This window comes from Amyelois transitella, chromosome 3 (genome assembly GCF_032362555.1).
Source record: "Amyelois transitella isolate CPQ chromosome 3, ilAmyTran1.1, whole genome shotgun sequence".
NCBI lineage: Eukaryota > Metazoa > Arthropoda > Insecta > Lepidoptera > Pyralidae > Amyelois > Amyelois transitella.
In genome coordinates this window covers 2474294-2499768 of record NC_083506.1, presented here as the reverse complement: position 1 = coordinate 2499768, position 25475 = coordinate 2474294, and the positions used below count along the sequence as shown (strand labels likewise).

Sequence of the window (25475 nt, the reverse complement as noted above, 5' to 3'; positions counted from 1 at the left end):
ATCAGGACTTAGTTCCGATTTTATCCTGGAGAAGAGTACAGTCCGGTTAGATATTCAGGTTTTTTTCTACTCGAAGCGACCTCCAAAACCTTTAGCTGATCTGAATCTGGGACCTTGTAACTCAACCCCTGCGCCACAGAGGCTTACAAAGTACTGTAATAAGAAGCCGCTGCATGCCCTCTATAATCACTCTGAGCCAAGTTGAAGCCTTACATTCAAATTGGAACGCTTGGCCACGAGATAACTCCAGTTGGAATAATTTATGTTATACTAGCTATGGAGCGCGGTTTTACTCGGTTATCGTAAATCAAATGGGATCAGTACTCTTTTTGTGATGTAAGAAAAAGGCAGAGGTGTTATGTGTTTTTGAAGGAGCCAAGGAGTGAAGTGTGAAACTAGGAGCGAAGGTCTACACGGAGACGTTCTGGCAAAAGGTCAGGTCAAGTGTGGCCGAAACCGACGTGAATAAGGAAAGTTATGAATGTAGATGGAGCGAAAGAAGTATGCAAAGATCGTGGCAAGTGGAAAGATGTAGTCTGGAAAGAGGCGTGATTTATGTATCTTCTTCCTCCTGGCTTTAGACCTGGTTGTATATTCACCACTCTGAAGAGAATCCCGGGGTATGCCTTGGACCGTAGATCCTGCTTTTGGTGAGTCAGGTTTTTACACGAAGCGACTTCCCTCTGACCTCCGCAACCTTCGCAGGGGAGCCTAATTTAATACAGTAATTCTAGTACAAAGGTGCTTTTTATTTCAAAAGAAATCTCTTCCAGTAGATTTATATTTGGAATCACTTTTCTGGGATGTAAGATAATGATTTTTCCTGAAAATGTTTGTTCCCGTGGGGAAAAAAGCTAGTAATATCATAATTTGAAAGTAAATATGAACTAAAATGTGAATTATCCACGTAAACTATAATAATCGTATTTAACAATTTGCTTAAAAAAAAAAACAATTGTCACAAAATCTTTTACAATTCGTAGCATTGATTTCTTTAATTACAATTGGAGCAATTTGATCATCAAATATTTTCGTCAGATCTGTAGAGGAATCTGATCTTTTTTTGTTCGAATAATTAACGCTGAACTCTTATTATTCTTAATATACAACAAAGAAGCTCTTTGAGGATATTCAAATTTATTTAAAGTGAAATTGTTAAGTTGTTTTTTGAGAGAGAGAGATATATATTTAATTTTTTTTACTTAAAAGTGGATTAGTAATTTTATAATCAAAAATTCTGTATCTATTTATTGTTGGCATGTAACAAAGTCGTTTACTTTCGTAGCGTTGTGTCGTAGACTTTCGTAGTAATATGTGTCGTAGGCTCTCGTAGCACTATTCGTCGTAGGCTTTTGTAGCACTTTGCGTCATCGGCTTGCGTAGCATTATGCGTTGTAGTCGTAGCCATTTTTTGCAAAAAATGCTTCACAATTATCAATGTCAAAACAGAAATATGAAATTTTAATAATCTTATGACATTCGACCTTGTAACATATATTATGTACGTATTCGGATGCTCGTCCAATTATATCCCAAATGTAAATAGACAACTCGGAACCGACCAATGTAAAATTAGTTTCAAGCGCTGATATGTAAAGTATATTTATATTGGCAAAAAATGTCAATTTATTTCATTTTCATTCATATGTTTATGTCATACATTATTATATGACTCAATTTATTCCATAAAACCATTGTTTTTTTGGCCTCAATTATGATTATGCCTTATTTTACAATACGCGTATGTAATGCTATGGCTGAAATTTAAATTACACTTGCTGGAAAGCCATCATTAATGCATATTTATGAGTAGGGAAAAATCTCGACACACAGTCATTAGTAAGGCATCACTTTGGGTGCGGTCCAAGTGAAAAACTCTTAGAAACGAAGCAATTTTTTACGTTAAACGCGACGCAGTTCTCTTCATATTCTGGCCACTCGCAGACTTCGCGTTTATTTTCAACAACAAAAACTAAAGTTGCGTTTTATTTGCGAAAATGAAAAATGAAAATGCATTTATTTCTTTAACTACAAAGTGTACACTTACATTGTTAGGATTTTCTATTAAGCAAAGTATGCCTGTATCAGAAAATTTCTTAACATACACTATTAAACACTTGTTATAACAATAAGTAGGTAATACAAGTTAAAATAAAATATAAAATGAATTAAAGAAGATATGGATATAATTAAACAAAATTTGTGTATATGCAGAGTGTAAGAATATTTTTAACTAGTATTCGTGTGAAGAATAGTGTCATGTAATTAGGGCTTCTGTTTGATTATAATTGAGTGTTTTTAACCAATCGACAATTCTTTTTTTCACTTCGCGTAGTCTCAAAAAAACCTGTATTTTATATAGGTGGCGCTTTATTTGGATGTATTTCTTAAACTATCTACATACTTAACTAAAAATAAATGGCGGCTTTAATAAATCATCTAAACTCGCGCGTGTAGATGGCGCTGCTTCGCGCGGACGAAGCTGCGTGTTAAAGCTGGTAGTGGGTAAAGATAAAAACTCATAAAACTTTAGCTAGATGGATGGGTGATGGTATTGAGATTCACATCCAATCGCCCATAAAAATCGCAACAATACACAGGTCCTGATTTTTATATTATCGCTTTAAATAAGAATTCTAAGTCCACTATACTTACAGCACCTTAATCTTCTTCCTCCTCCTGGCTTTAGTCCCACTTGCATCCTCACTTTTTGGAGAGGAGCCCGGGGTATGTCTTTGACCATGGATCCTAAATCCGTAACCTTTGCAGGTAAACCTATCCTGTATTGGATCCATGGTTCCAGTTGCCTGAATGTGTAGATTTCCTCACAATGTTTTCCCTCACCATAAGAGCATCGGTTAGTATTCTAACTAATGTACATAACTTTGAAAATAGTCATTGATACATGGCCGAGGTATTTTAACGAGGCACCTTGCCGACTTTCTAGTCAGCACCTTAATCATTTGACCATAATGCTCAAACAGGCGTTGTGTGTTACTTAACGCTTGCCGCTTGTGACCTGTCCCGCACAATTACTTAGGCCGTAATGGCCGCGTGTGTATGACGGGGCACGCCCTATCGCACGCCGTTGTAAATCTATTGGATATTGTTCTTTCCCTTATCAAATGTTTCACGTAATTTAACTCTGTTTCTGTGCTAACTGCGGTATTTGTGGTTATGTTGATTGAATGCGGACGCCAATTTGGTTTGCAAGGGCGTGGCCTGTTGTATTATGTAGTATTATTTATCTCATTTTGCACAGCGTTGTCTTTTGCTGTGTAGGTCCACTCCATCTCTTTTTCTTTGTCGTAATAGGCGACTTAGGGATATGCTTATAAACTTAGGATTGTCTTTTTAGGCGATGGGCTAGCAACCTGTCACTATTTGAATCTCAATTCTATCATTATGCCAAACAGCTGAATGTGGCCTATTAGTCTTTTCAAGACTGTTGGCTCTCTCTACCCTGTAAGGGATATAAACTATATATATGTACATATGTATTAGTACGAAAATATTGTCTTAAAATTATAGCGAGGTGTACCTTTTGATTTATTTAATTGTATTGAACTACGAAAATCCAGAATACCAAAGGTAACAGTCGATCCTTTTGAATAAAATTTGATATTCAAAGCGAGCAAATTCACGAGCGGATGCTAGGCTTATACGCAGCCTCACTTGTTTATTAAACTTTTTGCAACTTCAGTAAATTATTGCCAAAAGCAAAATGTTCAATTGTATTAACTTTGCATAATGGAATTCAGTGGGGTTTAACGTGTGGATGGGTATTAACCGTTTAATAATGAATAATTAATTAATTTCATCAAACAGGTAATGTAGTGGAAATATAAGTATATTTAAGGTACAGTTAATTATTAATTATATGATGCAATATAGATAAAGCAACAAAATTATATGCAGTTAAGAGTTTATATAGACGTATATATGATAACGTATATATCCCTTGCGGGGTAGACAGAGCGAACAACCTCGATAAGACTGAAAGGTCACGATCTGCTGTTTCGCTTAAGATGGAATTGAGATTCAAATAGTGATAGGTTGCTTGCCCATCGCCTACACGAAGAATAACCAGTTTATTAGCCTATCCCTTAATCGCCTTTTACGACATCCCTAATCAATATATGGAGTGGTCCTATTCTTAAGTGCCAGGAGGCGCACAGCAAATTATAGAGTTAATCTCTCTTTACGACATCCATGGGAAACATAGGAATTATTCTGAAGTCTGTGGTAGCTCTACTAAAATATTAAAAAGTCTATTTTAGAAGCGTCTTTTCTGTTACAAATACCGCGTCGCCTCTTCGCTCGCTATGCTTTGTGGTAAATTACGAGTGAATTCTATCATACATACATACATACGGTCACGTCTATATTCCTTGTGGGGTAGACAGAGCCAACAGTCTTGAAAAGACTAATAGGCCACGCTCAGCTTTTTGGCTTAATGATAGAATTGAGATTCAAATAGAGACAGGTTGCCAGCCCATCGCCTAAAAAAAGAATCCCAAGTTTGAAAGCCTATCCCTTAGTCGCCTTTTACGACATCCATAGGAAAGAGATGGAGTGGTCCTATTCTTTTTTGTACTGGTGCCGGGAACCACACGGCACTGAATTCTATCATCATCACACCATTTAGACATGCACAGTGCACAGAGGACGGACGCCGATAAGCCATTTTTATCGATATTCCGCTCCGGTTGGTACGCGTGGATCACGACGCGTGCATACGATCAGGTGAATAGGGCTGTCGGTATGAAGAAATCCTACCTTTGAAGAAGAAGTACTTAGTGAATTAAAAATAAAATTGCCTATGTCACTTTTGAAAGTTTTGTCCGAATTTGTGTTAAATATCATCAAAATCGGTGTAGTAGTTTGAGTGTATAATATATACAAAAACGGAATAAAATCTTATGACGTCATAAACTAGTATTTTGGTATCGGGTACCGCCCAAATAATGTGCTGTTCACGACGTTATATCTCTGACAGTTTATCGTTCAGAGATGTGATTCTATCACCTATGTTTGTTATGATATTACTTTAGACACTATGGCACAAAATCCTGATGCAACGCATTTCCCTCGCGATACAGGGGGGAATGCTGCCAGTATGATGACCTTCACAACAGGAGCGATTCAGGGCGGACTTTTTGACTAATATTCTTTGACATAATTGCATATACATTGTGCTGTATTATGCCAATTGTGCTATATGCATTTTTATTTTATGCAATGTTGTTTAAATAAATCAATAATTATATTTTTTATTTCTGTTTGACGATTTTTGTTTATTAAGAATTTTAATAAAGAATTAAATAATTTCAATCAGTCAAAATGCTTTTTCTATATTGAAGAGGCAGCCCTTACTTCGATGTATTTCGTTCGAGATAAAAACGTGGCGTGGCAGTATTTTAGGGAAATTCGACTATTAGTTACCGTCTGGCTGTCATACGGCACTTTTACCTTCCACAGGAGATATCGTCGTATTTCACGGGGAATTTCGGGCGTTTATGGGGTGTCCCATGGCGAAAATTCGGTGGATATAAAGCGTATAGTGGCAATTCACTGGATATTGTGGTTGTTTTCGTCGGGTGGTACATGGGAATTCGCTTGTGGATTTTTGAGCAGAGATAGGCACATTTTTATTTGTTTAGAAATTGTTTTTTTTTGTTTATGACATCCACATCACATCCATGGAAGATATGGAGTGTTCCTATTATATAGTACAGTACCGTGGAAATTCTTCCCAAGAAAATGTTCTCTTAATTTTCTTAACTAAACTTATAGTTAAATTAACGTACCCTTAATTTTCTTTCTTCTTCTTCGTGGCTACATATTATTGTGCTAGGGCACAGCGTTGTCGTATGTTTGACTAGTGGAAAAATGTAAATACATACCTACATACAAACGATCTTTATCCCTTACGGAATAGACAGAGCCCACAATCTCGAAAAGACTGCTGTATGACTTAATGATGGAATTGAGATTCAGATAGTTTACAGTTTGCTAACACATCGCCTAAAAGAATCCAAAATTTCTAAGCCTTTCTTTAGTTGACTTGCACGTGAAGCAACTGGCAAACATTTATTTTTTCTTTGCTTCCATTGCAGAATGGAAACAATAGAGGAATGATTATAGTAATACTCGTATGTAGTGATTCTCATCTGTCCATAGTTTCGCAATATCTGCGGTTTCTGATCAAGAACGTGCTCGGGGTACGGACGGCTCATATCGTAGATTGGCTTCGTTTGCCTCCAGATGTCATGGAGAGTATGGAATTAAAAATAAAGCGAATGCGGTTCACGTTATGAAGGAATTGAAATGGAAAATTCCTTGAAATGTAATCGATCTTTGAAACACACTTTGAATGAATTCTTTATTTCCGAACTAGTTGCATGTACCGCCCGCAGATACATGCGCGTTAAACTACAGTTTAAGTTTTTTCTATGCCCGATGATGCGAATTTTCAAAAACAGTATTGGAGTTGGTATTATTTTTAAGTAAAGTCTGTAAATAATTAGTAGGTACCCAAATTTTTTTTTCCATTTTAAAAGCATAATTTTGTTAGGTACCTTTATAGACGTGACATATGGTCACGTCTATATCCCTTGCGGTCAACAGTCTAGAACAGGCTGAATGGCCACGTTAAGCTATTTCGCTTAATGATAGAATTGAGATTCAACTAGTGACAGGTTACTAGCCCATCGCCTAAAAAGGGATTCCTATCCCTTAGTCGCCTATTACGACATCCATAGGAAAGAGATGGAGTGGTCCTATTCTTTTTTGTATAGGTGCGGGGACCACATAAGTTATTACAATCAGAACCTTTTATTCAAATTCTGTGTAGCGTCTATCATTCGGCCAATATAATGAACGCGCCGACAATCGAACGAAACAATTCGACAAATCGAGAAAAAATTATCGGAACCGCACACGAGTTCAGCATAATCGAAATCGGCACTCGTTTAAACGGAATCGATTTGTGGATGAATGTCGCGCTGATTGCGAGAGCACTCGAGCAAATGCCGACATTCGATTAATCGAATAAATGAGATGTTGCCGAATCGAGTGCATTAACTAATTAATCGCTTAAAATGTACTCTACTTTATTGAGAGTTAATGGACTCTTGTTTATAGATTAATGTATGTTAACTATACAGGGTTCGAAAAAAAAAATTTTTACCTACAAGCTCAGACCATCACACTAAACAATTACTCCTATAGAGCCTACATCGACAAAAAAATATCAGCTAAGTTAAATAAAATAGGTAAAAGGTTTGATACCAGTACAATATAGACGGCCTCTGTGGCGCAGCGGTAGTACGCTTGTCTATGACACCGGAGGTCCCGGGTTCGAATCCCGGCCAGGGCATGATGAGAAAAGGACTTTTTCTGATTGGCCTAGGTCTTGGATGTTTATCTATATAAGTATTTATTATGAAATATAGTATCGTTGAGTTAGTATCTCGTAACAGAAGTCTCGAACTTAATTCGAGGCTAACTCAATATGGGTAATTTGTCTTGTATATATTTAATATCTTAAAAAAGCTGTCTTAAAAAAGGTTTAGGTAAAGATATAAGGAGTAACTGTCATCGTCGAATATGCATGAAAAGAGTAATGAGTGTGGAGGAAGCGGGTCTATAAGGATCGTAGCAAGTGGAAATCCATAGTCTCTGCGTACTCCAATGGGAGACAGGTGTGATGATGTATGTATAACTACGTTATATAGATATACAGCTAAACGTGGCCAAACAGTCTTTGTGATACTGTTGGTTCTGTCTACCCCGTAAGGGATAGACACGTGATTATATGTATGTATGTACATAGATAAGACCGTGATACATCCATATTTAACACGATTCCAGCTAAAGCCCCCATTACCTCCCATGTGTAAGCATATCACGCGACCTCTAAAATATTAGCTTTACAGAAACTAGGAGTTCGTTAGTGATCGAATTCCCTCGGGAGCGGTAGGCCTAACTGGGGTGGGAACGTGAGCGGAATACCGCCAATTCCCACCGATTTGCGACAGGTTCGAATATTGATCGGCACTTGTTTCCGTTCATTGTGCCGTGTGGTTCCTGGCACTTAGAATAGGACCACTCTATCTCTTAACCATGGATGTCGTTAAGCGACTAAAGGGGGTGATAGACGTACGAACTTAAAGTCTGCGGTTTTAAAGATCGCGAACTTACTTGGCTCGACGTCGGCGATACACGCGCCAACTTACTCATACCGTATCGCGATGTCGTCCACTGAAGAAGCTTTGTGTTATTTAGGAATTATATCGTTTTACATTTCAAAAATTAAAAACAATAGACTAAGGCGAAAAGTGTGGGTTAAGAACTGGCTTACAAAAAGAGAGCGTTTATCACATGTGAATTTAGTAAGAGAGTTACGTGAAGAGAGGGAAGATTTCCAGAATTATTTCAGAATGCCTGAGCCTGTGTATGAAGAACTTTTATGTTTAGTCACACCAATTATAGCTAAACAGGATACTTGCATGAGAGAAGCTAATTTTCCAAAGACAAGGGTTATTTCGGAAAGCTTCTATAAATTCGGTTAGCAGTTCATGTGAATAAGTTCGAAAATCACACATTTTGAGAAATTTCTGAATCAAAATTAACAAAAATTGCAATTTAAACAAGCGTGCGCGTCCACAGACTGGCGGCTCGCGGCTGGCAGTGCTGCCACACGTACGAGCCAAGACGAGCTACGAGTAAGATTTCAAACCGGTTGGATCGCCGACGAACTTACTCGGCGGTTTTAAAGTACGCGTACTTACGGTGACACACGAGCGAAAAAGGTCGTCGAGCCATAAGTACGCGTACTTGCTCGCCCGTCTATCACCCACTTAAGGGATAGGCTAATATACTTGGGATTTTTATTTAAGGGGTTGTGCTAGCAATCTGTCACTATTTGAATCTCAATTCCATCGTTTAGCAATAGAGCTGAACGTTGCCTCTCAGTCTTTGCGAGACTGTTGGCTCTGTCTACCCCGCAAGGGATGAAGTCCTGAATTATTTAAGTTAATTGTTGTGATGTAGGATGGACGTTGGTATCAAACTCGATTTTTCTGGACTGACGGCTAGACTTTGAAGCTAATCGAAATGCAATTGTTAAAGTGACACTGACATGCAGACAACATCTTTAAGCCAGTCGTTTTAGCTGTCATTTGTCATTGATCAGTCCGTCAGTTAGTTGAGAGAATTATATAATTATATAATTAGACTAGCTGTGCCCGCGACTTCGTCCTCGTGGAATAGTCATTTTGGTCATTATTGAAGCCCCCAATAATGAATAATTTCCCCCGTTTTTCTTCTTCACATTTTCCATTATTTCTTTACTCCTTATAGTTGCAGGGTGATGTTATATAGCCTAAAGCCTTCCTCGATAAATGATCTATTCAACGCAAAAAGAATTTTTCAATTCGAACCAGTAGTTCTTGAGATTAGCGCGTTCAAACAAACTAACTCTTCAGCTTTATTATATTAGTATAGATTGGTTCAATGATAAAACATGAAAAAACATTATGATCTGATGCTATATTTACATTTATGTGCCCTTATTCCGAATAGTACAGGACATATCATAAAATTTAACTATGTATGAAATTGAAACGGGCAGTAAAAATACGAATATGCTCTCCCAATGAAATAAGGGCAATAACAGACAAGTTTGAGCATCGCCATAGACCAGAATAGACCGAATTAAAGCCATCATTACACTGCCCGACGCCTTAGTATTTATTTATTTTAACTTAATTGTACAAAATACAAATGTATAGCACAATTGGCGGACTTAATGCTCGAAGCATTATATACCCGTCAAGCATTGGTACTGCTCAGTATTTGTTGTATGTTGGATGGGAAGAAGAATTGATCACGATAAAATATTATAAACATTCATTTATTCGTAAGTAAGTAAGTAAGTTAATGCTTTATTGTTCACTAAAGGAGTACATGACAAATATAAAACAGTAGTACAGTACAAAGGCGGGCTTATTCCTAAGTGGGATCTCATCCAGCCAACCTGACAATAAGAGGATCGCATATAATATTCGTCGTTTTTCCCTTAGATATATTTTTTTTCTATGAAAAACACCATGCTAAGTACAGTCGAGTTGAACTGTCAGCGTGGAATGGACGTGTGCATTATGAATTGTATATCAAAGGCTTTAACAAGCGACACAGATACGCGACAATTCGCACGTGCGGAATCCTTCCTGCGACTGTGCTGCCCTCCGTAATATGCGTTAACTAAAATTTAATAAAGGCAGCAACACACGAGTTACACGCATTACTGCACAGCGAACGACGCGGATGCACACCCATGTGCCGCACGTGTGCATACGTCCTTATATTTCTACTGCATTTGGGTCGCGTGTTTACTAAAGTGAAATTTTTAACATAATTCACTTTGTAAATTGTTGATATTTTTTTTTTGTATTTAATGAGTTTTGTTTGAACACTGAGCAATTTTATTTTGTAATATTTTAGCATTAGGTTAATACTGTAGTCAGGCGCTCTCATAGACTTTGTTATAATTTATTATATTTTATTTTGATACTTTTTCAGACTTAGCCGTAGTAGTGGTAAATTAAATATTGTCTATGGACAATCTTCATTGTTTTTTAACTTGAAGTCACAAATTAATAATGTTGGCACCATAGCTCTACCTGCGAAATTTACTAATTAATTTATTCACTTATTATTCCCTTTTTTTTCGAAATTATGTGCGTGTTCGAAATATTTTCGACAGTTGTTAAAACATTCGCATAACTTTAAATTTTGTTTGAGTAAAAATTCAAACAAATGTAAAATGAATTTAAATCCAATAAAAACTATTTGCAAGTTCAAATAAATATTCAAACTCCATTTACACTGCATGAATTGACTTGATGGAACGCAAAAATCCGTATTCAATAAAGCCAGTGTCCATGATGTAAGTACAGTCAACAGCTTATAATAGTATTGTGAAGAGGAGGCCAATATACATCTTCCTTAGGGGTTAGTGCGAGTTTAACTCTATCAAACGCGTCGAGCAAGTAAACGCGAATTTGTATGTGATTTGATCAGCGCCACCTAGTGGTAACGCGATGGCACTAATGCAATTCCATACAAATTCGTGATTACTTGCTCGACGCGTTTGATCGAGTTAAACTCGCACTAACCTCTCTTGTCTCCATAGCATGCAACGCCCGACGCCGTTTTCGCCGCGCGAAAAATTATTGCTGTTTCACTTTTTATTATGACGCAAAACGGGACAGCGATAATTTTGCCTAAGCCACTTGATTAAGCCACGGGGCCTTGCGTTAGTTCCGGTTACAGCCTCATCTCTCTGGAGAGGAGCCTGTGCCTATGCGCATTATTTACGCATTTTTGTCGGTAACCTACCGTTGGGCCACTGACGCTCCATATTAATTGTAAATGCTTCCTATTGTGATGTGTAAGTAACCATAGTAACAAAACATGCACATCCAGACATCAATATATTAAATAATTTCCCTATATGGGTTGGGTTCCCCTGGATAGGTTGCGGAGGTCAGATTGGAGTCGTTTCTTGGAAAACCTGATTTATTCAATCCAGGAACACGGACAAAGGCGCATCCCGGCTCCTCTCTTGAGAGGTGAGAATGTAAACCGAACAAATGCCAGGGAAAAGACGTCTCTTAACTGGATGACATTCCCGTGAAAAAAGCCACATTCTGTATGATTGGTTTACAATCATACTAAACAAAATGGAAGACTAAGGGTAAGGCTTATAAACTTGGAATTCCTTTTTTGCGCGGTTGGATAGCAACCTGTCACGATTTGAATCTCAATTCCATTATTGAACAACGCTCAATAGCTCAACGCGCTTTTCACACTCGTCAAGACTGTTGGATCTGTCTTTTCTATAGCTTTATAACCTTGTATTATTTCGTTTCATGCTTTAAGTTACTTAATCAAGAGATTATATTTAAAAAAAGTAATTTGTAACAGAAAAATTGATCATATTTTTTACAAAATAGACATCCTTGTCGCATACGGTTGACTGTACATTTGAACACTCAAACGAGGTATATATGCGAATGTGTGAACACACCCTTACTGAATTCTGTGAACCGTTGCTTCTATGAACTGTTCTGTTTTAAAATACACATGAAAAGTGTCAATAAATTCAATGAAAGGTAGAATGATACAACGAGAATTTACTTTTTTTTGTTACTTTTTATTTGGTCATAGTTTTTAGGGTTCCGCACCTAAAAAGTATCTAAAAACTGGACCATATTACTAAGCCTTCGCTGTTTGTCTGTCCGTTTGTCAGTCACCAGGCTGTATCTGATCATGTGATAGCTAGAAAGCTGAACTTTTTAAACATGTATTTCTTTAATGTTTTATTTGCTGCTGTAGGGATTCCATACAATTAAGGTGTTTTTTCGTATTTTTCTCTCAATCTTCATAACGGTTACAGGTAGACGCTTTAAATTTTGAATGAATATTCACTTGTATATTATCTTTCACCTACCTTTAACCTACCTTTCAAAAACTGATATACGGGAATGGAAGCAGCTAGCACATACTATGTTTTTGTTTTCGCTACTATACGTAAGAGCACGAATGCTTAAATTGCCAGTAAATTATGGAGTCGTAAAGACTGTCAACAAAAACGGAAGTACAGTCTACAGCATAATAACCTACCTCAATTCATTGCAAATTCGCCTCTATTACGACATAGAGTAACTTGATATGCAGTTGACTATTTACCCAGTTTAGAGAGACCCCATTGCCTGAAAATGGATGGAGTTTAAATTCCACGGGGTTCTAAAAGTACAGGCGTGTAAGCGCATCGCCTATCATGAGTATTACCCGACTAAATACGGTAGTAAGTGCGGTCCTAATGAAGGAAGCGATGTTATGGAAGTCGTTTGCTTCGGAGTAGAGATGGGCCGAATACCATACTTACCGAGTAATGCTCGGTTTTGCCTTCAACAAACTGAACACTGCCAAATAACTCGGTTCAACAATGGCGCGTAAACGAGTTAAATGTAACCGAACAAAATGAAAGTTTTTTTTATTATGAACTCCAATTTGGTAGCATACATTTATGCGTCGCGATCAAAGAACGCTAGTTGGGTAGTATGCCGGTACGGCTTTTCGATACTGAAACTAGTACTCTTAGGTCCATTGCGAGAAGGTTTGTTACGAAGATACTAGTTACGACACGGAGATACTTACAGTACGGACAAAAGAACATTTCTTGACCCAGCTAAAGACGTCATGAGTGCACATTGTCATTATAACCGTTCAAAAATACTAAGCACTGAAACTCGACGGTTCAACAGATCGCTCGAGTACGATACGAGTATTTTTTTCGACCATTGAAATCGGGTTATTATACATTTTATTTCGTATTCTGTGCTCGGCACTAATACTCGGTTGATTGAACCGAGTCAATCGCCGAGTACGAGTAACAGATAAAGGTGCCGAGTATACAAAGTACCGAGTACTCAGTCCATCTCTACTTCTGAGCTAACGCGCCTTTGTTAGTTAATGTTCATGTACCATAAAATTATTAAATAAAGAAGTATACTTTAATCCCCATCGTAAATCCATGTTAATTGGATTTTAAAGCTTATCTTGCTCATTTGCTCTCCAGTTGGGTTTGATAGTAGCCTGTTTACATAATTTGGTTTTAAAATGTAATAGTCCGTTTTACTCTGTAATGTCTTTTGTAAGGGCCGTTTGGTTCATTAAAGCTGAGTTGCAGTAAAGTATTCGAATTTGTGCAAAATTTTTTGGTAAATGGACATTTTAAGTCATCACCAAAACGGGAAATAATGGTTCCGTATGAAATGTTGATTATTTTTTACAATACTCAAATATACATTATCTTTTTCTTGTTGTTTCGACTATGCTTTCTTTCTTTTAATTACTCAGTTACGAAATTGTTTTAACTGCCAACATGATTCGACTACATTTACAATCAAATCTTGATATCGCTTTGTTTATTTATTTATTTAAACTTTATTGCACAAAATACAAATGTATAGCACAATTGGCGGACTTAATGTTATAACCATTATCTACCAGTCAACCATTGGGTCTGACAGAGAACTTTATGTGGAGTCAAAGTAAATAAATATATTTATACCTACACAAAAAATAAAAAAATAATTATAATATACATACGTAAAAAACTATAATAGATAAACAATATGCATAAACAAATAGGTGCAGCGATTACCGAAATGAGTGAAAAGGCTTATAGGTAGGCTTGTTATTTGACTTTTACGTCTACAAAACGTTACAATTGCTTCTATCAGTATTTCCCATTAACGTTGTCTTATTTGACACCACCACAAGCATGCAAGCCTCTGGAATCCCGACTGGAGCGAATACAATCACAGATGCGGTTAATTCTCCATCGAGCGATGCACTGTGTTACTCGATGTGATAATAGCTTATAACTTCAAAGTATCACTGCATTTTAGCATTTATTTATTAAACTAGGTATAATTTTACATTAAATTTCAATTTCATGTAAAAAAATTATAAAATCGATCCACCGGCTTAGCTAGCGAAATAGACACAGAATTTCGCATTTATAATCTTCCTATTAATCAGTCATTTAAATTAAATTGAACTAGTTGTTCCCAGTAAACGAAAACCTTGCGATCGCTTAATTTTTTTACAAAATTATGAATATTACAGAAACCACTTGACTGATTTTGATTCCCCAAAAACGTCAAAATACTGTCAACAGATCCTATAACCTTTAAAATTTTTAATGAAGTTCTTCGATAATAATTTCGAAGATGGCAAATATGTGTAATTTGTTTCAAATGTCCACCTGAAAATATTTAACTTTGAATTGCCTTTAAACCAGCCTAAGAAGCCCTGGAGTCTTGTTAATATTAGCTCTGTCTTCAACGTTACGAATAAGGACGAATGTAACCTTCTATCAATCCTCAACAGAAAAGCTAACAAAAGCATTAAAGGGTTTGACACCGCAACAGGCAATACAAGCTTCAACCTGTCGCAGCCGGACGCAATCACAGATGCGGTGGACGGTTAACCCTTCATTGGCGCACGTAGGAGGCTTGACGGCGATGTCTGTTCATTCTATTGGCACAATCCGATTAAAGGTCCATCTCCACAAATCAGATCCGTGCACGGAACGTGTGTAATCAAAGTGTATCGCTTTAACGTTTAACAGTTTGTATCGAACTTTTTAGACCCCGTATCATACATGCGCCGTGAGGGGTAGACCTCCCTTCATTGGTGGACGTAGAAGACTGGACAGCAAGCGATGTCACCTGTTCATTCCATTGGCACAATCTTATTTAGTGCACGCCACATAGCAGTTTCCAACTATTTGTTACAGACTATTTTTTATTACGACGTTATGTACATTAGTTTGAATACAAACCGATATTCTTACGGCGAGGAAAAATATCGTGAGGAAACCTGCACATTCAGGTAACTGGATATGTAACCATGATTGATCCAATACGGTTTAGGTTGCCCTGCAAAGGTTGCGGAGGTCAGATGGGAGTCGCTTCTTGTTAAAACCTGACTCACCCAATCCAGGGTCAATGGTTAAAGGCATAGGTACCCCAGACTCCTATAGAAGGGTGAATATAACTTGACCTAAAGCCAGGAGAAAGAACAGTGAAGCCATGTAATGGACATGCCCAAATTTGAGTGAGGTGAGGCGAATCCGCCTCCTGGCACAAATGAGATAAAAATATATTCCAATTTACTGTTCATAAATTCAGATATATAAAACCATTGATCTGTTTAAAACTTACCTAGTTTTATATGTTAGCAATATACACATCTAAATTATGAGTACGTATAAAATAACGCCTTTATCCCGCAGGGATAGGCAAAGATCACATCAAATTAAATTAATTAATTGTTTTGTTAGCAATATCTCTGTTTTATTTCTACAATCATTTTCTTGCGGTGGAGAAAGATTTTATATTCTGATGATGACACAATTTTTTTGGATAAAATTTATTTTTTGACCATTCAGCAGTAGTGCTTAATTCGTAATCTTTATTACAAACACTAGACTTTACACCCGACAAAGAACAACAAAACTAAATTGGTTTTCCTTTTTTTTTAATTCATGATTTACCTTTTAGGTTGCTTAATAATCGCTGATTAGTATATCGCTTATATTCCTTTTATTTTTGTTTCAGGTATATACTGAACTTTCATTAGAATGCTGGTGGAGATTATGGTACTATAAGCTTTGTTATAACTTTAAAAGTTATACAAATCACGTAAATATTACTTTCCAACATTATTTAGATATAGGTACTTATTTATATTTTGCCGTGCCGTGTGGTTTCCGACACTTTACAATAGAACCACTCCCATTCCATATCTTTCCCATGGATGTCGTAAAAGGCGACGACGAGGCGGTAGACTTATAAAATTGGTATTCCTCTTGTATACTAAAGGCTAGCAACGTGTCACTATTTGAATCACAATTTCATCATAAAGCCATAAACTTAATTTTGTCCGTTGAAATGGAATGAAAATTTTGGTTCATCAATGTTTGTTGTCATGTAAAAACAATATGAAACTCATAAAAAACATTGATGAACCAAAAAGCTGAATAAAAGTTCTCAATTTACGGCTAAGTAATCTATAACAGTTCTTAAAGTTAAAATAGGAAGTGCCTCGCTAAAATTGGTTCAAATGATAGCCCCTGACTTCAAGTCCAGGATTTAGGTGTCGGACTAACCGATTTAAAATCCTGCTAGAAACGCCCGAGGAAGTTCGGAATTGACTCTTGAAAGTGTGAAGCGAAATTGTTATAGACGACTTGCCCAGCTCTTGCCTACTATGTTGTGGATAGTTCTAGTCAAAGACTTTGTCTAAAAAGCGACCATGAATCGCGTAGTAAAAACGGCATCGCGCGCAATTCTATGGGGGCATTTTCCGTAGCATGGAACTAAAAGAAGAATCCTATTACACGTCATAATAAAAAGCGAAACAGCGATAGTTGTCGCGCGATAAAAACAGCATAGAAGATGAGCTAGCACTATTTATAGATCTCAATTCCATCACTAAGCCATACAGCTGAATGTGTTCAGTGATCTTTCAAAAGACTGTTGGCTCTGTCTTCCTTGCAAAGGATAAAGTCGCTTGACGATGAAAACGAAATACTTGTATATGCAACAATTGACCAGAATAAAAAAAATAAAAAGTAATTTATCAATTTATTCCAATAAATTTCGAGACACTTTTGATGGCGCATTTCCCTAACAAACTTTGGTATCGTACCTCGGAGGCAAATAGTAAGCAGTGGCTCCGAACTTCGGTAATATTACCGAGCAGACAATAATACCGCCGTAAACCGCCTCTTAATAAGCGAAGATTCATAATAACTACGGATGAAAACTTCCCTTACCTATCTTACTTAAGGCGATAAGTACAGCGTTCGTTGAAATTATTTAGAGTAAGTAAATTTTATCGTGATTCTTCATAGAGTTATAGTAAGCAGTGCATCATTATCACTGCTTACTGTGTGGTACCCTGCACCAAAAGAAAAAAGAATAGGACCACTCAATCTCTTTCCCAATGGATGTCGTAAAGGCGTAAAAGGTCAACTAAAGCAATAAAAAAATTAACAACTGTCGATGTCAAATATAATACAGAGTATATCTGTCAGTTAAACTCTCAAGTATATCGTGTCGTGTTCGTGACGCAAGTAGAACGAGTTGGACAAATGTACATTATAGAAGATAATTTTACATACATACAATCACGTTTCCCCGGAGGGGTAGGCAGAGACTTATTTATTTATACGCAATTCTTTAAAACTACCTAATTCAAAATTATAACCACCAGATTGCACTACACTTTTTAAAATAATAACTTGATTAGAATGAGAGCAGGACAGATTTACGATTATGACAAGGATGAACAAGGATAGAACGTAAAAATGTAGGAATATGACAGCTTCGATTATATCATTTTATAATTTACTTGTCACTGTATAGAGGAGCTTTTTTGTCATTGTGTATAAAATATGATGGGAAATGTCAAATCTTTGATCAACACAGCATTGGACCTAATTCCTAAGAAGAATACTGGTATAAGTTACTCGAGAAATCGTCATTGGTTCATAACATTCTGCTTAATTTATCTTAACATAATTTCTGTAAAATAAAGCATATTTTTCCTTCGCCCTCTTTGAGGACAATATTCTGTCGATTTGAACCTTAAGGCCATATATCTTCTTCGCGAAACCAAAGCACTTTACTTCAAATGGAAATTCAATCCCATTGTTTGTCTATTATGATTCTTAATACATTAGTTATAGAGCCCATTTTATTATACAACAAAGACAGAGGTAGGTTTACAAAGGCACAAAAGAGAAGTCTTTTGTTAAGAAAAGATCCGGTCTGGCATTCACGAGCTTGAGAAATGAAAAATAAAATTCACACCTCTTGATTTTTCTCATTCAAAGATATCAATAAATCATGTCCGCTTTTTACATTTTTTGTTATAAGAATAGCGTTATAGTATTTCGTGTTGAAAAATTGAGTTGGAATTTGTTTGAGACAAAACAGACCGTGGACTTCAAAGCAAACCTGTACCAGAGCCTGAGAATGAGCTGACTTGGTCAGCAAAGTCATTTCGACTTTGAACTTGTGAAAGGATTATTTGATACTATTATTTTGACTTCGGGTTTATTGAATTAGCTGTTACTCAAGGTTACCTAAACCAATATAAGCTAGTAAACCGCCCAATGCACTACATCTATTTGCTATTTTGAAAACATTGTTTTTTATTCCTTTTGTGTGCAATAAAAGAGTTAGTCATTCTTTCATTCACCTACGAGTATGAAGATTAATTATCTGTGGCTAATATAAAGTTCTCATTGCTAAAGAAATGTTATAAACTTAGAAAAAACATTAATGTAAGCTTCAGAATTTACATACATAGGAAACAATTCTCTGTCTACCCCTCCCGTAAATAATAGACAAAGAATAATACCAACAGTCTTGAAAAGACTGCTAAGCCATGTCCAGCCGTTTGGCTTAATGATTGAATTGAGATTCGAAAAGTGACAGGTTGCCAGCCCATCGCCTAAAAGAAGATTCCCAAATTAATAAGCTTATCCCTTAGTCGCTTTTTACGACAACCACGGGAAAGAGATTTTGTCTATTGGTGCCGGGAACCACACGGCACTTTTTACCTTTAAGAAAGACTGTTAACTACAGAAATTTATAACTACAATCCGGAATTTTGACTAATGAAATCAGAAAATGAAGGTCGCACCCCGCGGTCGCCATTAATTCGAACTGACAGCCCCCCATTAATGTGTGCCAGTGATTTATATACGTGTCCAACCAACCCTTTACTGGCCTGAATGGGGTAAACCTATACGTAGTTAGTATGATTTCACTTGATACTGATGGATATAGTTAGGTACTTATTCTGTTTTGATGATGAGCTTCATTTTATTGCAAATCATACAGTATCACGTCTATATCCCTTGCATGGTAGACAGAGCTAACAGTCTCGAAAAGACAGAAAAGGCACGTTCGTCTGTTTGGTTTTATGATAGAATTAATTAATTAATTTATTTAGCGTACCAAATAGATTACAAACAATAAAAAAAAAATGTGTTCACAAATAGAAGTTATCCAGTTTATAATCCTAAAACAGGCGTGCTTAAGAACGGAGATTTAAATTGTATTATTATATTAACAAAATACAAATTACATCTATTATATATATTTATAGAATGACAAACAGGCTACAATTAATATGCAAGAGAATCGATTGGCAGGAACGATACAAAAGTTTTAATTGACAAAACTAAAAAAAAAAAGTAAGTTCGACATTTGTTTGATATTTATTTATTACTGCATTTTCAATCTGTACCGCAAATAAATGTAGAAATAATTTACGAACTGCGACTGGATGAAACCAAAGGTGTGTCCACCACGCCTTCCCCTCGACCAACCGTATATACCGCGCTCTTCAATTTGGCGTGGCCGGCTGCCATTCATTAGACCAGGCTCACACAGAGTTAATTTCGCAATCTTTTGCGGCGAAACCACTGAACCGATTTTGAAGAAATTGAGTACGAAGATAGAGTTAACCCAGACGAAATAGTGAGGTAGTACATGCGAAATATACTATAGGCTACATTCAGCTGTATGGCTTAGTGACGAAATCGTGATTCAAATAGTGACAGGTTGCTAGCCCATACTTATAAAGGAATTGTCACATCACGTTTCTTTTTATTCCAATTTTCAGTTCTCTCACTACGTCAATGAATATTTATAAGGGCTCAAGGTACAATAACATCCTCTTCTTTACTATCGTGTTTACTCTCGTAGTTACTGTTATTGTTACCATTCTGCGATACCTCACTTTCGTTTATAGCAGTTCGTGAATTCCCTTTGATAGTAATATAAGTACGTATTATGCGATTGCATTGTTTTTTATATGTACAAAAAAAAATCCATATTATGCTTTGTACAAATACTTGCCACCTTATAAAAAATTAATTAAAAATTGGAAAATTATTGATTTATCAATGCTTTTGGTATACTTATTATTAATACATACAACACTAATTAACTCATGCTCAGTGATATAAACATTAGCGCAGTTTCAAATATTATTATTTTTAAAACAGCTTGATGTGAATAATTCACGAATAACATTCAAAATTTAAAAGTTCGTCGTTTTCGGTCAAATCAAATAATAAAAAGTCGCATAATATTTTTTTGCCCCTTTTTAGTGGCCAGTATCATTACAATGATTTTGTTTTGATAAAAATGTTGTTTTTTATATAATAAAATGTGTATGGAAGTATGGATTCGTGAAATAACAACATAGATATAGTTTGTAATCAGTACCAGCTGACCCATTTATTTATCAATAAACTTACATACTATCGATCATTTCATTTGCGAGTTTTTAAAGTAGAAATGAGTGATCAGTCTTCATTGTGCAAGATTTTTTATTAATTTGGGAAATTACATACACAAGATAAAATTATTTTAAACCAAGTACCATGTTATACATAAGGTTAAATAAATTATAAATTTAGATATATCTCCCAAACCTTCATCCTTTTGTCCATAGTTTTGCTAAATTCTAAATGTTCCGATTGGGCTTTTAATTGAAATTTACAATTTTTCCAATTTCAACATTGATTCAATCATGAAATCTGTCACCAATTCTTTAACATCTTGTGCCACGGCAAAGTCTTCGTGCAAGAATGATTCTCTGGCTACTTTCCTGACGACTGTGTTCGGCATATCAGCGGCCATGGCTAAAACGTCTCTTTCATCTAACAAATTATCGCTTACAGTGTAATGCATAGTGACATCAGCTGTGATTAGACTTAGGTCATAAGCAGGAGGAGTGAGGGTTCCATATACCCTTCTGTTCTCAAGAATGCCGTAGTTCCACCTTCTGAATGTTCTGTCCCTTATGTTTTGGCCGTAATGAGCTATTTGCTTCAGAGCACCGCCACCAAGAGCATCTTCGGCGAAGATTTCCAGATTAGATGAACCTTCATCCGGTACTTCTCTCTGAAATTGCAAAACACCGTTCATTAGTTTATGTCTTGGATTAAAAGTTGAATTATGAGAATGTAAAAACGTATCTGCTGATGATGCGGTGTCCATCGGTAGATTAAATAAAAAAAAAATGGTAAGTATTGTACTTTTATTTTTATTCTTAATGCACCATTCGGACCGACGAGGCTGTGGCTTTTAATTGAAGTAAAACATTAACTGCTACTTGTATAAAATAAAGAAACAACTGGAGAATTTGACCATTTACAAATACATACATCATACAATGTTTGCTCGACATAGTAGCAATAATGATTTTACGTTAAACAAGTTAAAAAGTGAGAATGTTAAAAACACTAGGAAACGAGTAATGCGGAACACTGCGTTTGATGAGCATTAGCGCGATTATCATTAATAAATTATATCGCTATCGTTTTCGCTTCCTTATTTCGCAACTATCATTGACAGACAGTTTTAGTACGCACAATTTTTTTAAGATCTAAGTTATAATTTTGATAGGTATGAATGTATATGCTCTGTAATTTACAAGCTATACTAAACTCAACCTGTTTGTTTAAAAAATTAACGTCGTCTTTGGGATTTTTTGCCATAGGTTTGAATTAGTTATCACTTTTACGAGTACAATCAGATGAAGGGTAACCTATTACTATTTCAGAATTTCTCTTGTCTAGATATAAATTGGCAGGTTTAAAAGATACTTTTATAAAAAAATATTTATAATCATGAGAGAAACTCACCAGTAAATGTTGAACGCCCGTAACTTCGCACATGTGCTGTGTGTCGATTCTTCCGGTACAACGATCTGCCAGAGTGGTTCTGCCCCAGGGTAGGCTGGCTTCGAAGCCAGGTGGGAACACTTCAACGAAACCCGTGGCCAGAGCCGTTTTCTGGAACCAGACAAATTCATTGCAGCAAACTTTCTTGGATACATAAAATTAAAAACAAGTAGAAAGAGTGAGTCGGTCGCTCAGTCACTATGTATCGTTGGAATAATGAGAAATACAAACTTTGAATATAAACGTGGAATAAAATGAACCCGCGAATTGGTACCTTTGCAAAAATTTTTAAACATAGCTTTTTAATCTTTTCATACTTAATTTAGGTTGGGTAATAATAAATTGTTCCACTACAATGGACTAATGACTGCCAAATCTTGATGTCCAATACAAAGTTATCAGTTTGATTTGACTACTGCGATATATCAGCGTCAAGTCTTTGACCAACGTTATCAATTCAGACAATGCATACAGTCATCAGTTGTCATGTATTTCTATGACTCTTCTACCTAATAGTAATTTAATACACGCCAATTTTATTATCTACAGGCAGTGTTAGTTCAAGTTATCAATCATGAATTTTCTTGCCCTGTAAAAATATGTATGTTCGTTACTAAAAAGAAAAATAAAAAGGTAAAAACAACTTACATAAATAATATCAGTCATCAACGCAGTCGTACGTAGCTGCGCATTAGGGAAATGGTTCATATACCCGACACCCGCCAAAAGATGAACAGATGTGAACTTCTCATTATACTCCGGGCGCATCGAATTCAGGACCAGGAACGCTGTGCCCCCCTGAGAATGTCCTACATAATGCAGTTTCTCTTCACCAGTGACTTCTAGAACATAATCGATCATCGCAGCGACGTCGAGCATGCCTATTTGTTCCCAAGTGAAGTCGAAGAAGTCAAACTTGTCAGAATCAGGGTTCAGGGACACGTGGTTTCTAGATAGTCTGTTGCCGCGAGCATTCCCCATCCAGACGTCGAAACCGGCATCGGCCAGATTGTAAGCTGCGGATAAAAAAGTTGATTTTATGGTATGGTTGATCGAAATGTTATGGTAGATTTTTCTGGTTGGGGTTTATCATAATGACAAAGGTAATTTTCCTAAATATTTTTTGCACAAGAGAACCGTACCCTAAACCTTCTTGGTCGTGTCTTTTTTGTTTTATACGAGTCTAAGAGATAGATTAATGATACTGTGCTGTGGGTTTCCTGGCACCAATACAAAAAGGAATAGGACCACTAAGGGATAGGCTTACAAACTTGGGATTCTTTTTTAGGCAATGGGCTAACAACATGTCACTATTTGAATCTCAATTCTATCATTAAGCCAAATAGCTGAACGTGGCCATTCAGTCTTTTCAAGACTGTTGGCTCTGTCTACCGCGCAAGGGATAGTGACGAACCATATGTATGCATGTATGTATTAATGATAATGATATAATGATACCTGATGATACTAACAGATACTGAACTCGGGGCCCAAAGCGATGTAAGCATTAGAAGCTGAGAACAGCCCATGCATAAGGAACACCGCTGGCCTCCTCACGTCAGAGCTGGACTGGTGCCGGCCAAATGGGATCCTGTGAACCTCCAGAATGTACCCGTCCTGTGTGGTCACGTGGTGCCTTTCTGCTTGATATCCATGGGATTTTATTTGCTCAGGCTGAAAAAGATATAGATGCTTTTGTTAGGATTTTAAAGTGATTTTATCGTGGTGGGCATTTTTTAATGTAGGCACTATCTGTAATTTGTTAAAGACTTATATATTTAAAAAAAAATGAAATTTAGACTAAGGAATATAATTAACATTTTTAGCGATAATATCGATGTTGTAAAATCATTTGTAAGTGCTTACCTACCTGCCAACTTTTTATATAAAAAAATGTTATCAAGTGATAAAAAAAGTGTAAGTGTTAAATGCTAAACAAAAAAAAAACAGAAAAAAATAAGTAGTGAAAATTAAGAACGTTTAAGGTTATGTAAAAATAAAGAGTATTTATTACAAATCTATATTTATCAAATTCAATTACAATATTCACAAAAAAAAAAAGTACTCACCACCTCAAATATGGAAAATCCTTCCCTTCTGGTGGGAAGTGAGAAACCACAAACGAACAGACTGAAGATTATCACTCCACGTACCATCTTGAAGGCGGAATTCGCTATAACATTAACTGTCTATGCACCAAGTATATATAATGTTTCTTATCACTAATTTTACTATTAATTTATTGGCACATTCGGTGAGGTAAATCCTTTAATGACATGATTACTGATATACCTATGTATTCATAATACAATAATCTGATGTAAACACTGTTCTGTTTTTCTCTAAGATACAGTTTTAATTCTCTTTTATAATCTTCTTCGTCCAAGGGTATTCCCGGTTACATCGCCCTGCTGCAGAGTCCGGGGTCCGCTACTCCTATCCTATAAGCGATTTGACGAGGTTACTTGTTTTTACACAGAGCGAAGGTAAATCATAAGCAAAAGGAAAAGTCGCACGACGATTATAGGATGTCTTATGCCTTAATCGACTTTTAAGATCTGCAAGAGAACATTCTGTGTTTTTCTTTCGCTGCAAGAAAACATTCTGTGTTTTTCTTTTGACGGCCTCTGTGGCGCAGCGGTAGTGCGCTTGTCTGTGACACCGGAGGTCCCGGGTTCGATTCCCGGCCAGGGCATTATGAGAAACGAACTTTTTCTGATTGGCCTGGGTCTTGGATGTTTATCTATATAAGTATATAAGTATTTATTATAAAATATAGTATCGTTGAGTTAGTATCTCGTACCACAAGTCTCGAACTTACTTCGAGGCTAACTCAATCTGTGTAATTTGTCCCGTATATATTTATTTTATTTTATTTCTTTCGCTCCCTGACTAGCATGGAAGACACTTCTCTGTAATAATGGTTGATATTCATAGCTCCATTGTAGTATTTTAATATTATATGAATAACATAACATACTCGTAGATACCTACTGTAGACCGGAAGAAGTAGAATGAGCAAAGTAGGAAAGTGGAATCCAGCGAGCGGCGAGAAGCTTAATATCGGAGGGTGCAACTGGGAAAACGCCAAGATGAGAGGGAGATAGATAACATCATG

General features: G+C 36.4%; 2 protein-coding genes across 2 annotated transcripts in view; one reads left to right on the top strand and one right to left on the bottom strand.

The window, feature by feature from the left end:
• LOC106133518 (syndecan) overlaps window positions 1-25475 on the top strand; it is a 210015-nt gene that overhangs the window by 74853 nt on the left and 109687 nt on the right. The gene's annotated exons all lie outside the window — the stretch shown is intronic.
• Window positions 20878-24583, bottom strand: LOC106133517 (lipase 1). Its single transcript, XM_013333273.2, has 5 exons — window positions 24427-24583; window positions 23830-24031; window positions 23006-23373; window positions 22319-22468; window positions 20878-21575 (listed from the first exon to the last, which is right to left on the bottom strand). The coding sequence occupies exons 1-5, from the start codon at window positions 24511-24513 to the stop codon at window positions 21168-21170; spliced, it is 1215 nt and encodes a 404-aa protein (XP_013188727.1). The 5' UTR covers window positions 24514-24583; the 3' UTR covers window positions 20878-21167.

What these genes read in the sequence shown, in the direction of transcription:
- LOC106133517 (XM_013333273.2), bottom strand. Translation starts at nt 24,513, where the DNA reads ATGGTACGTGGAGTGATAATCTTCAGTCTGTTCGTTTGTGGTTTCTCA. An exon ending in TGATGACTGATATTATTTAT is followed by an intron (nt 22,469 to 23,005) that starts GTAAGTTGTTTT and finishes GTCTGGTTCCAG; the next exon opens with AAAACGGCTCTGGCCACGGG. An exon ending in CGGGCGTTCAACATTTACTG is followed by an intron (nt 21,576 to 22,318) that starts GTGAGTTTCTCT and finishes TTGCAATTTCAG; the next exon opens with AGAGAAGTACCGGATGAAGG.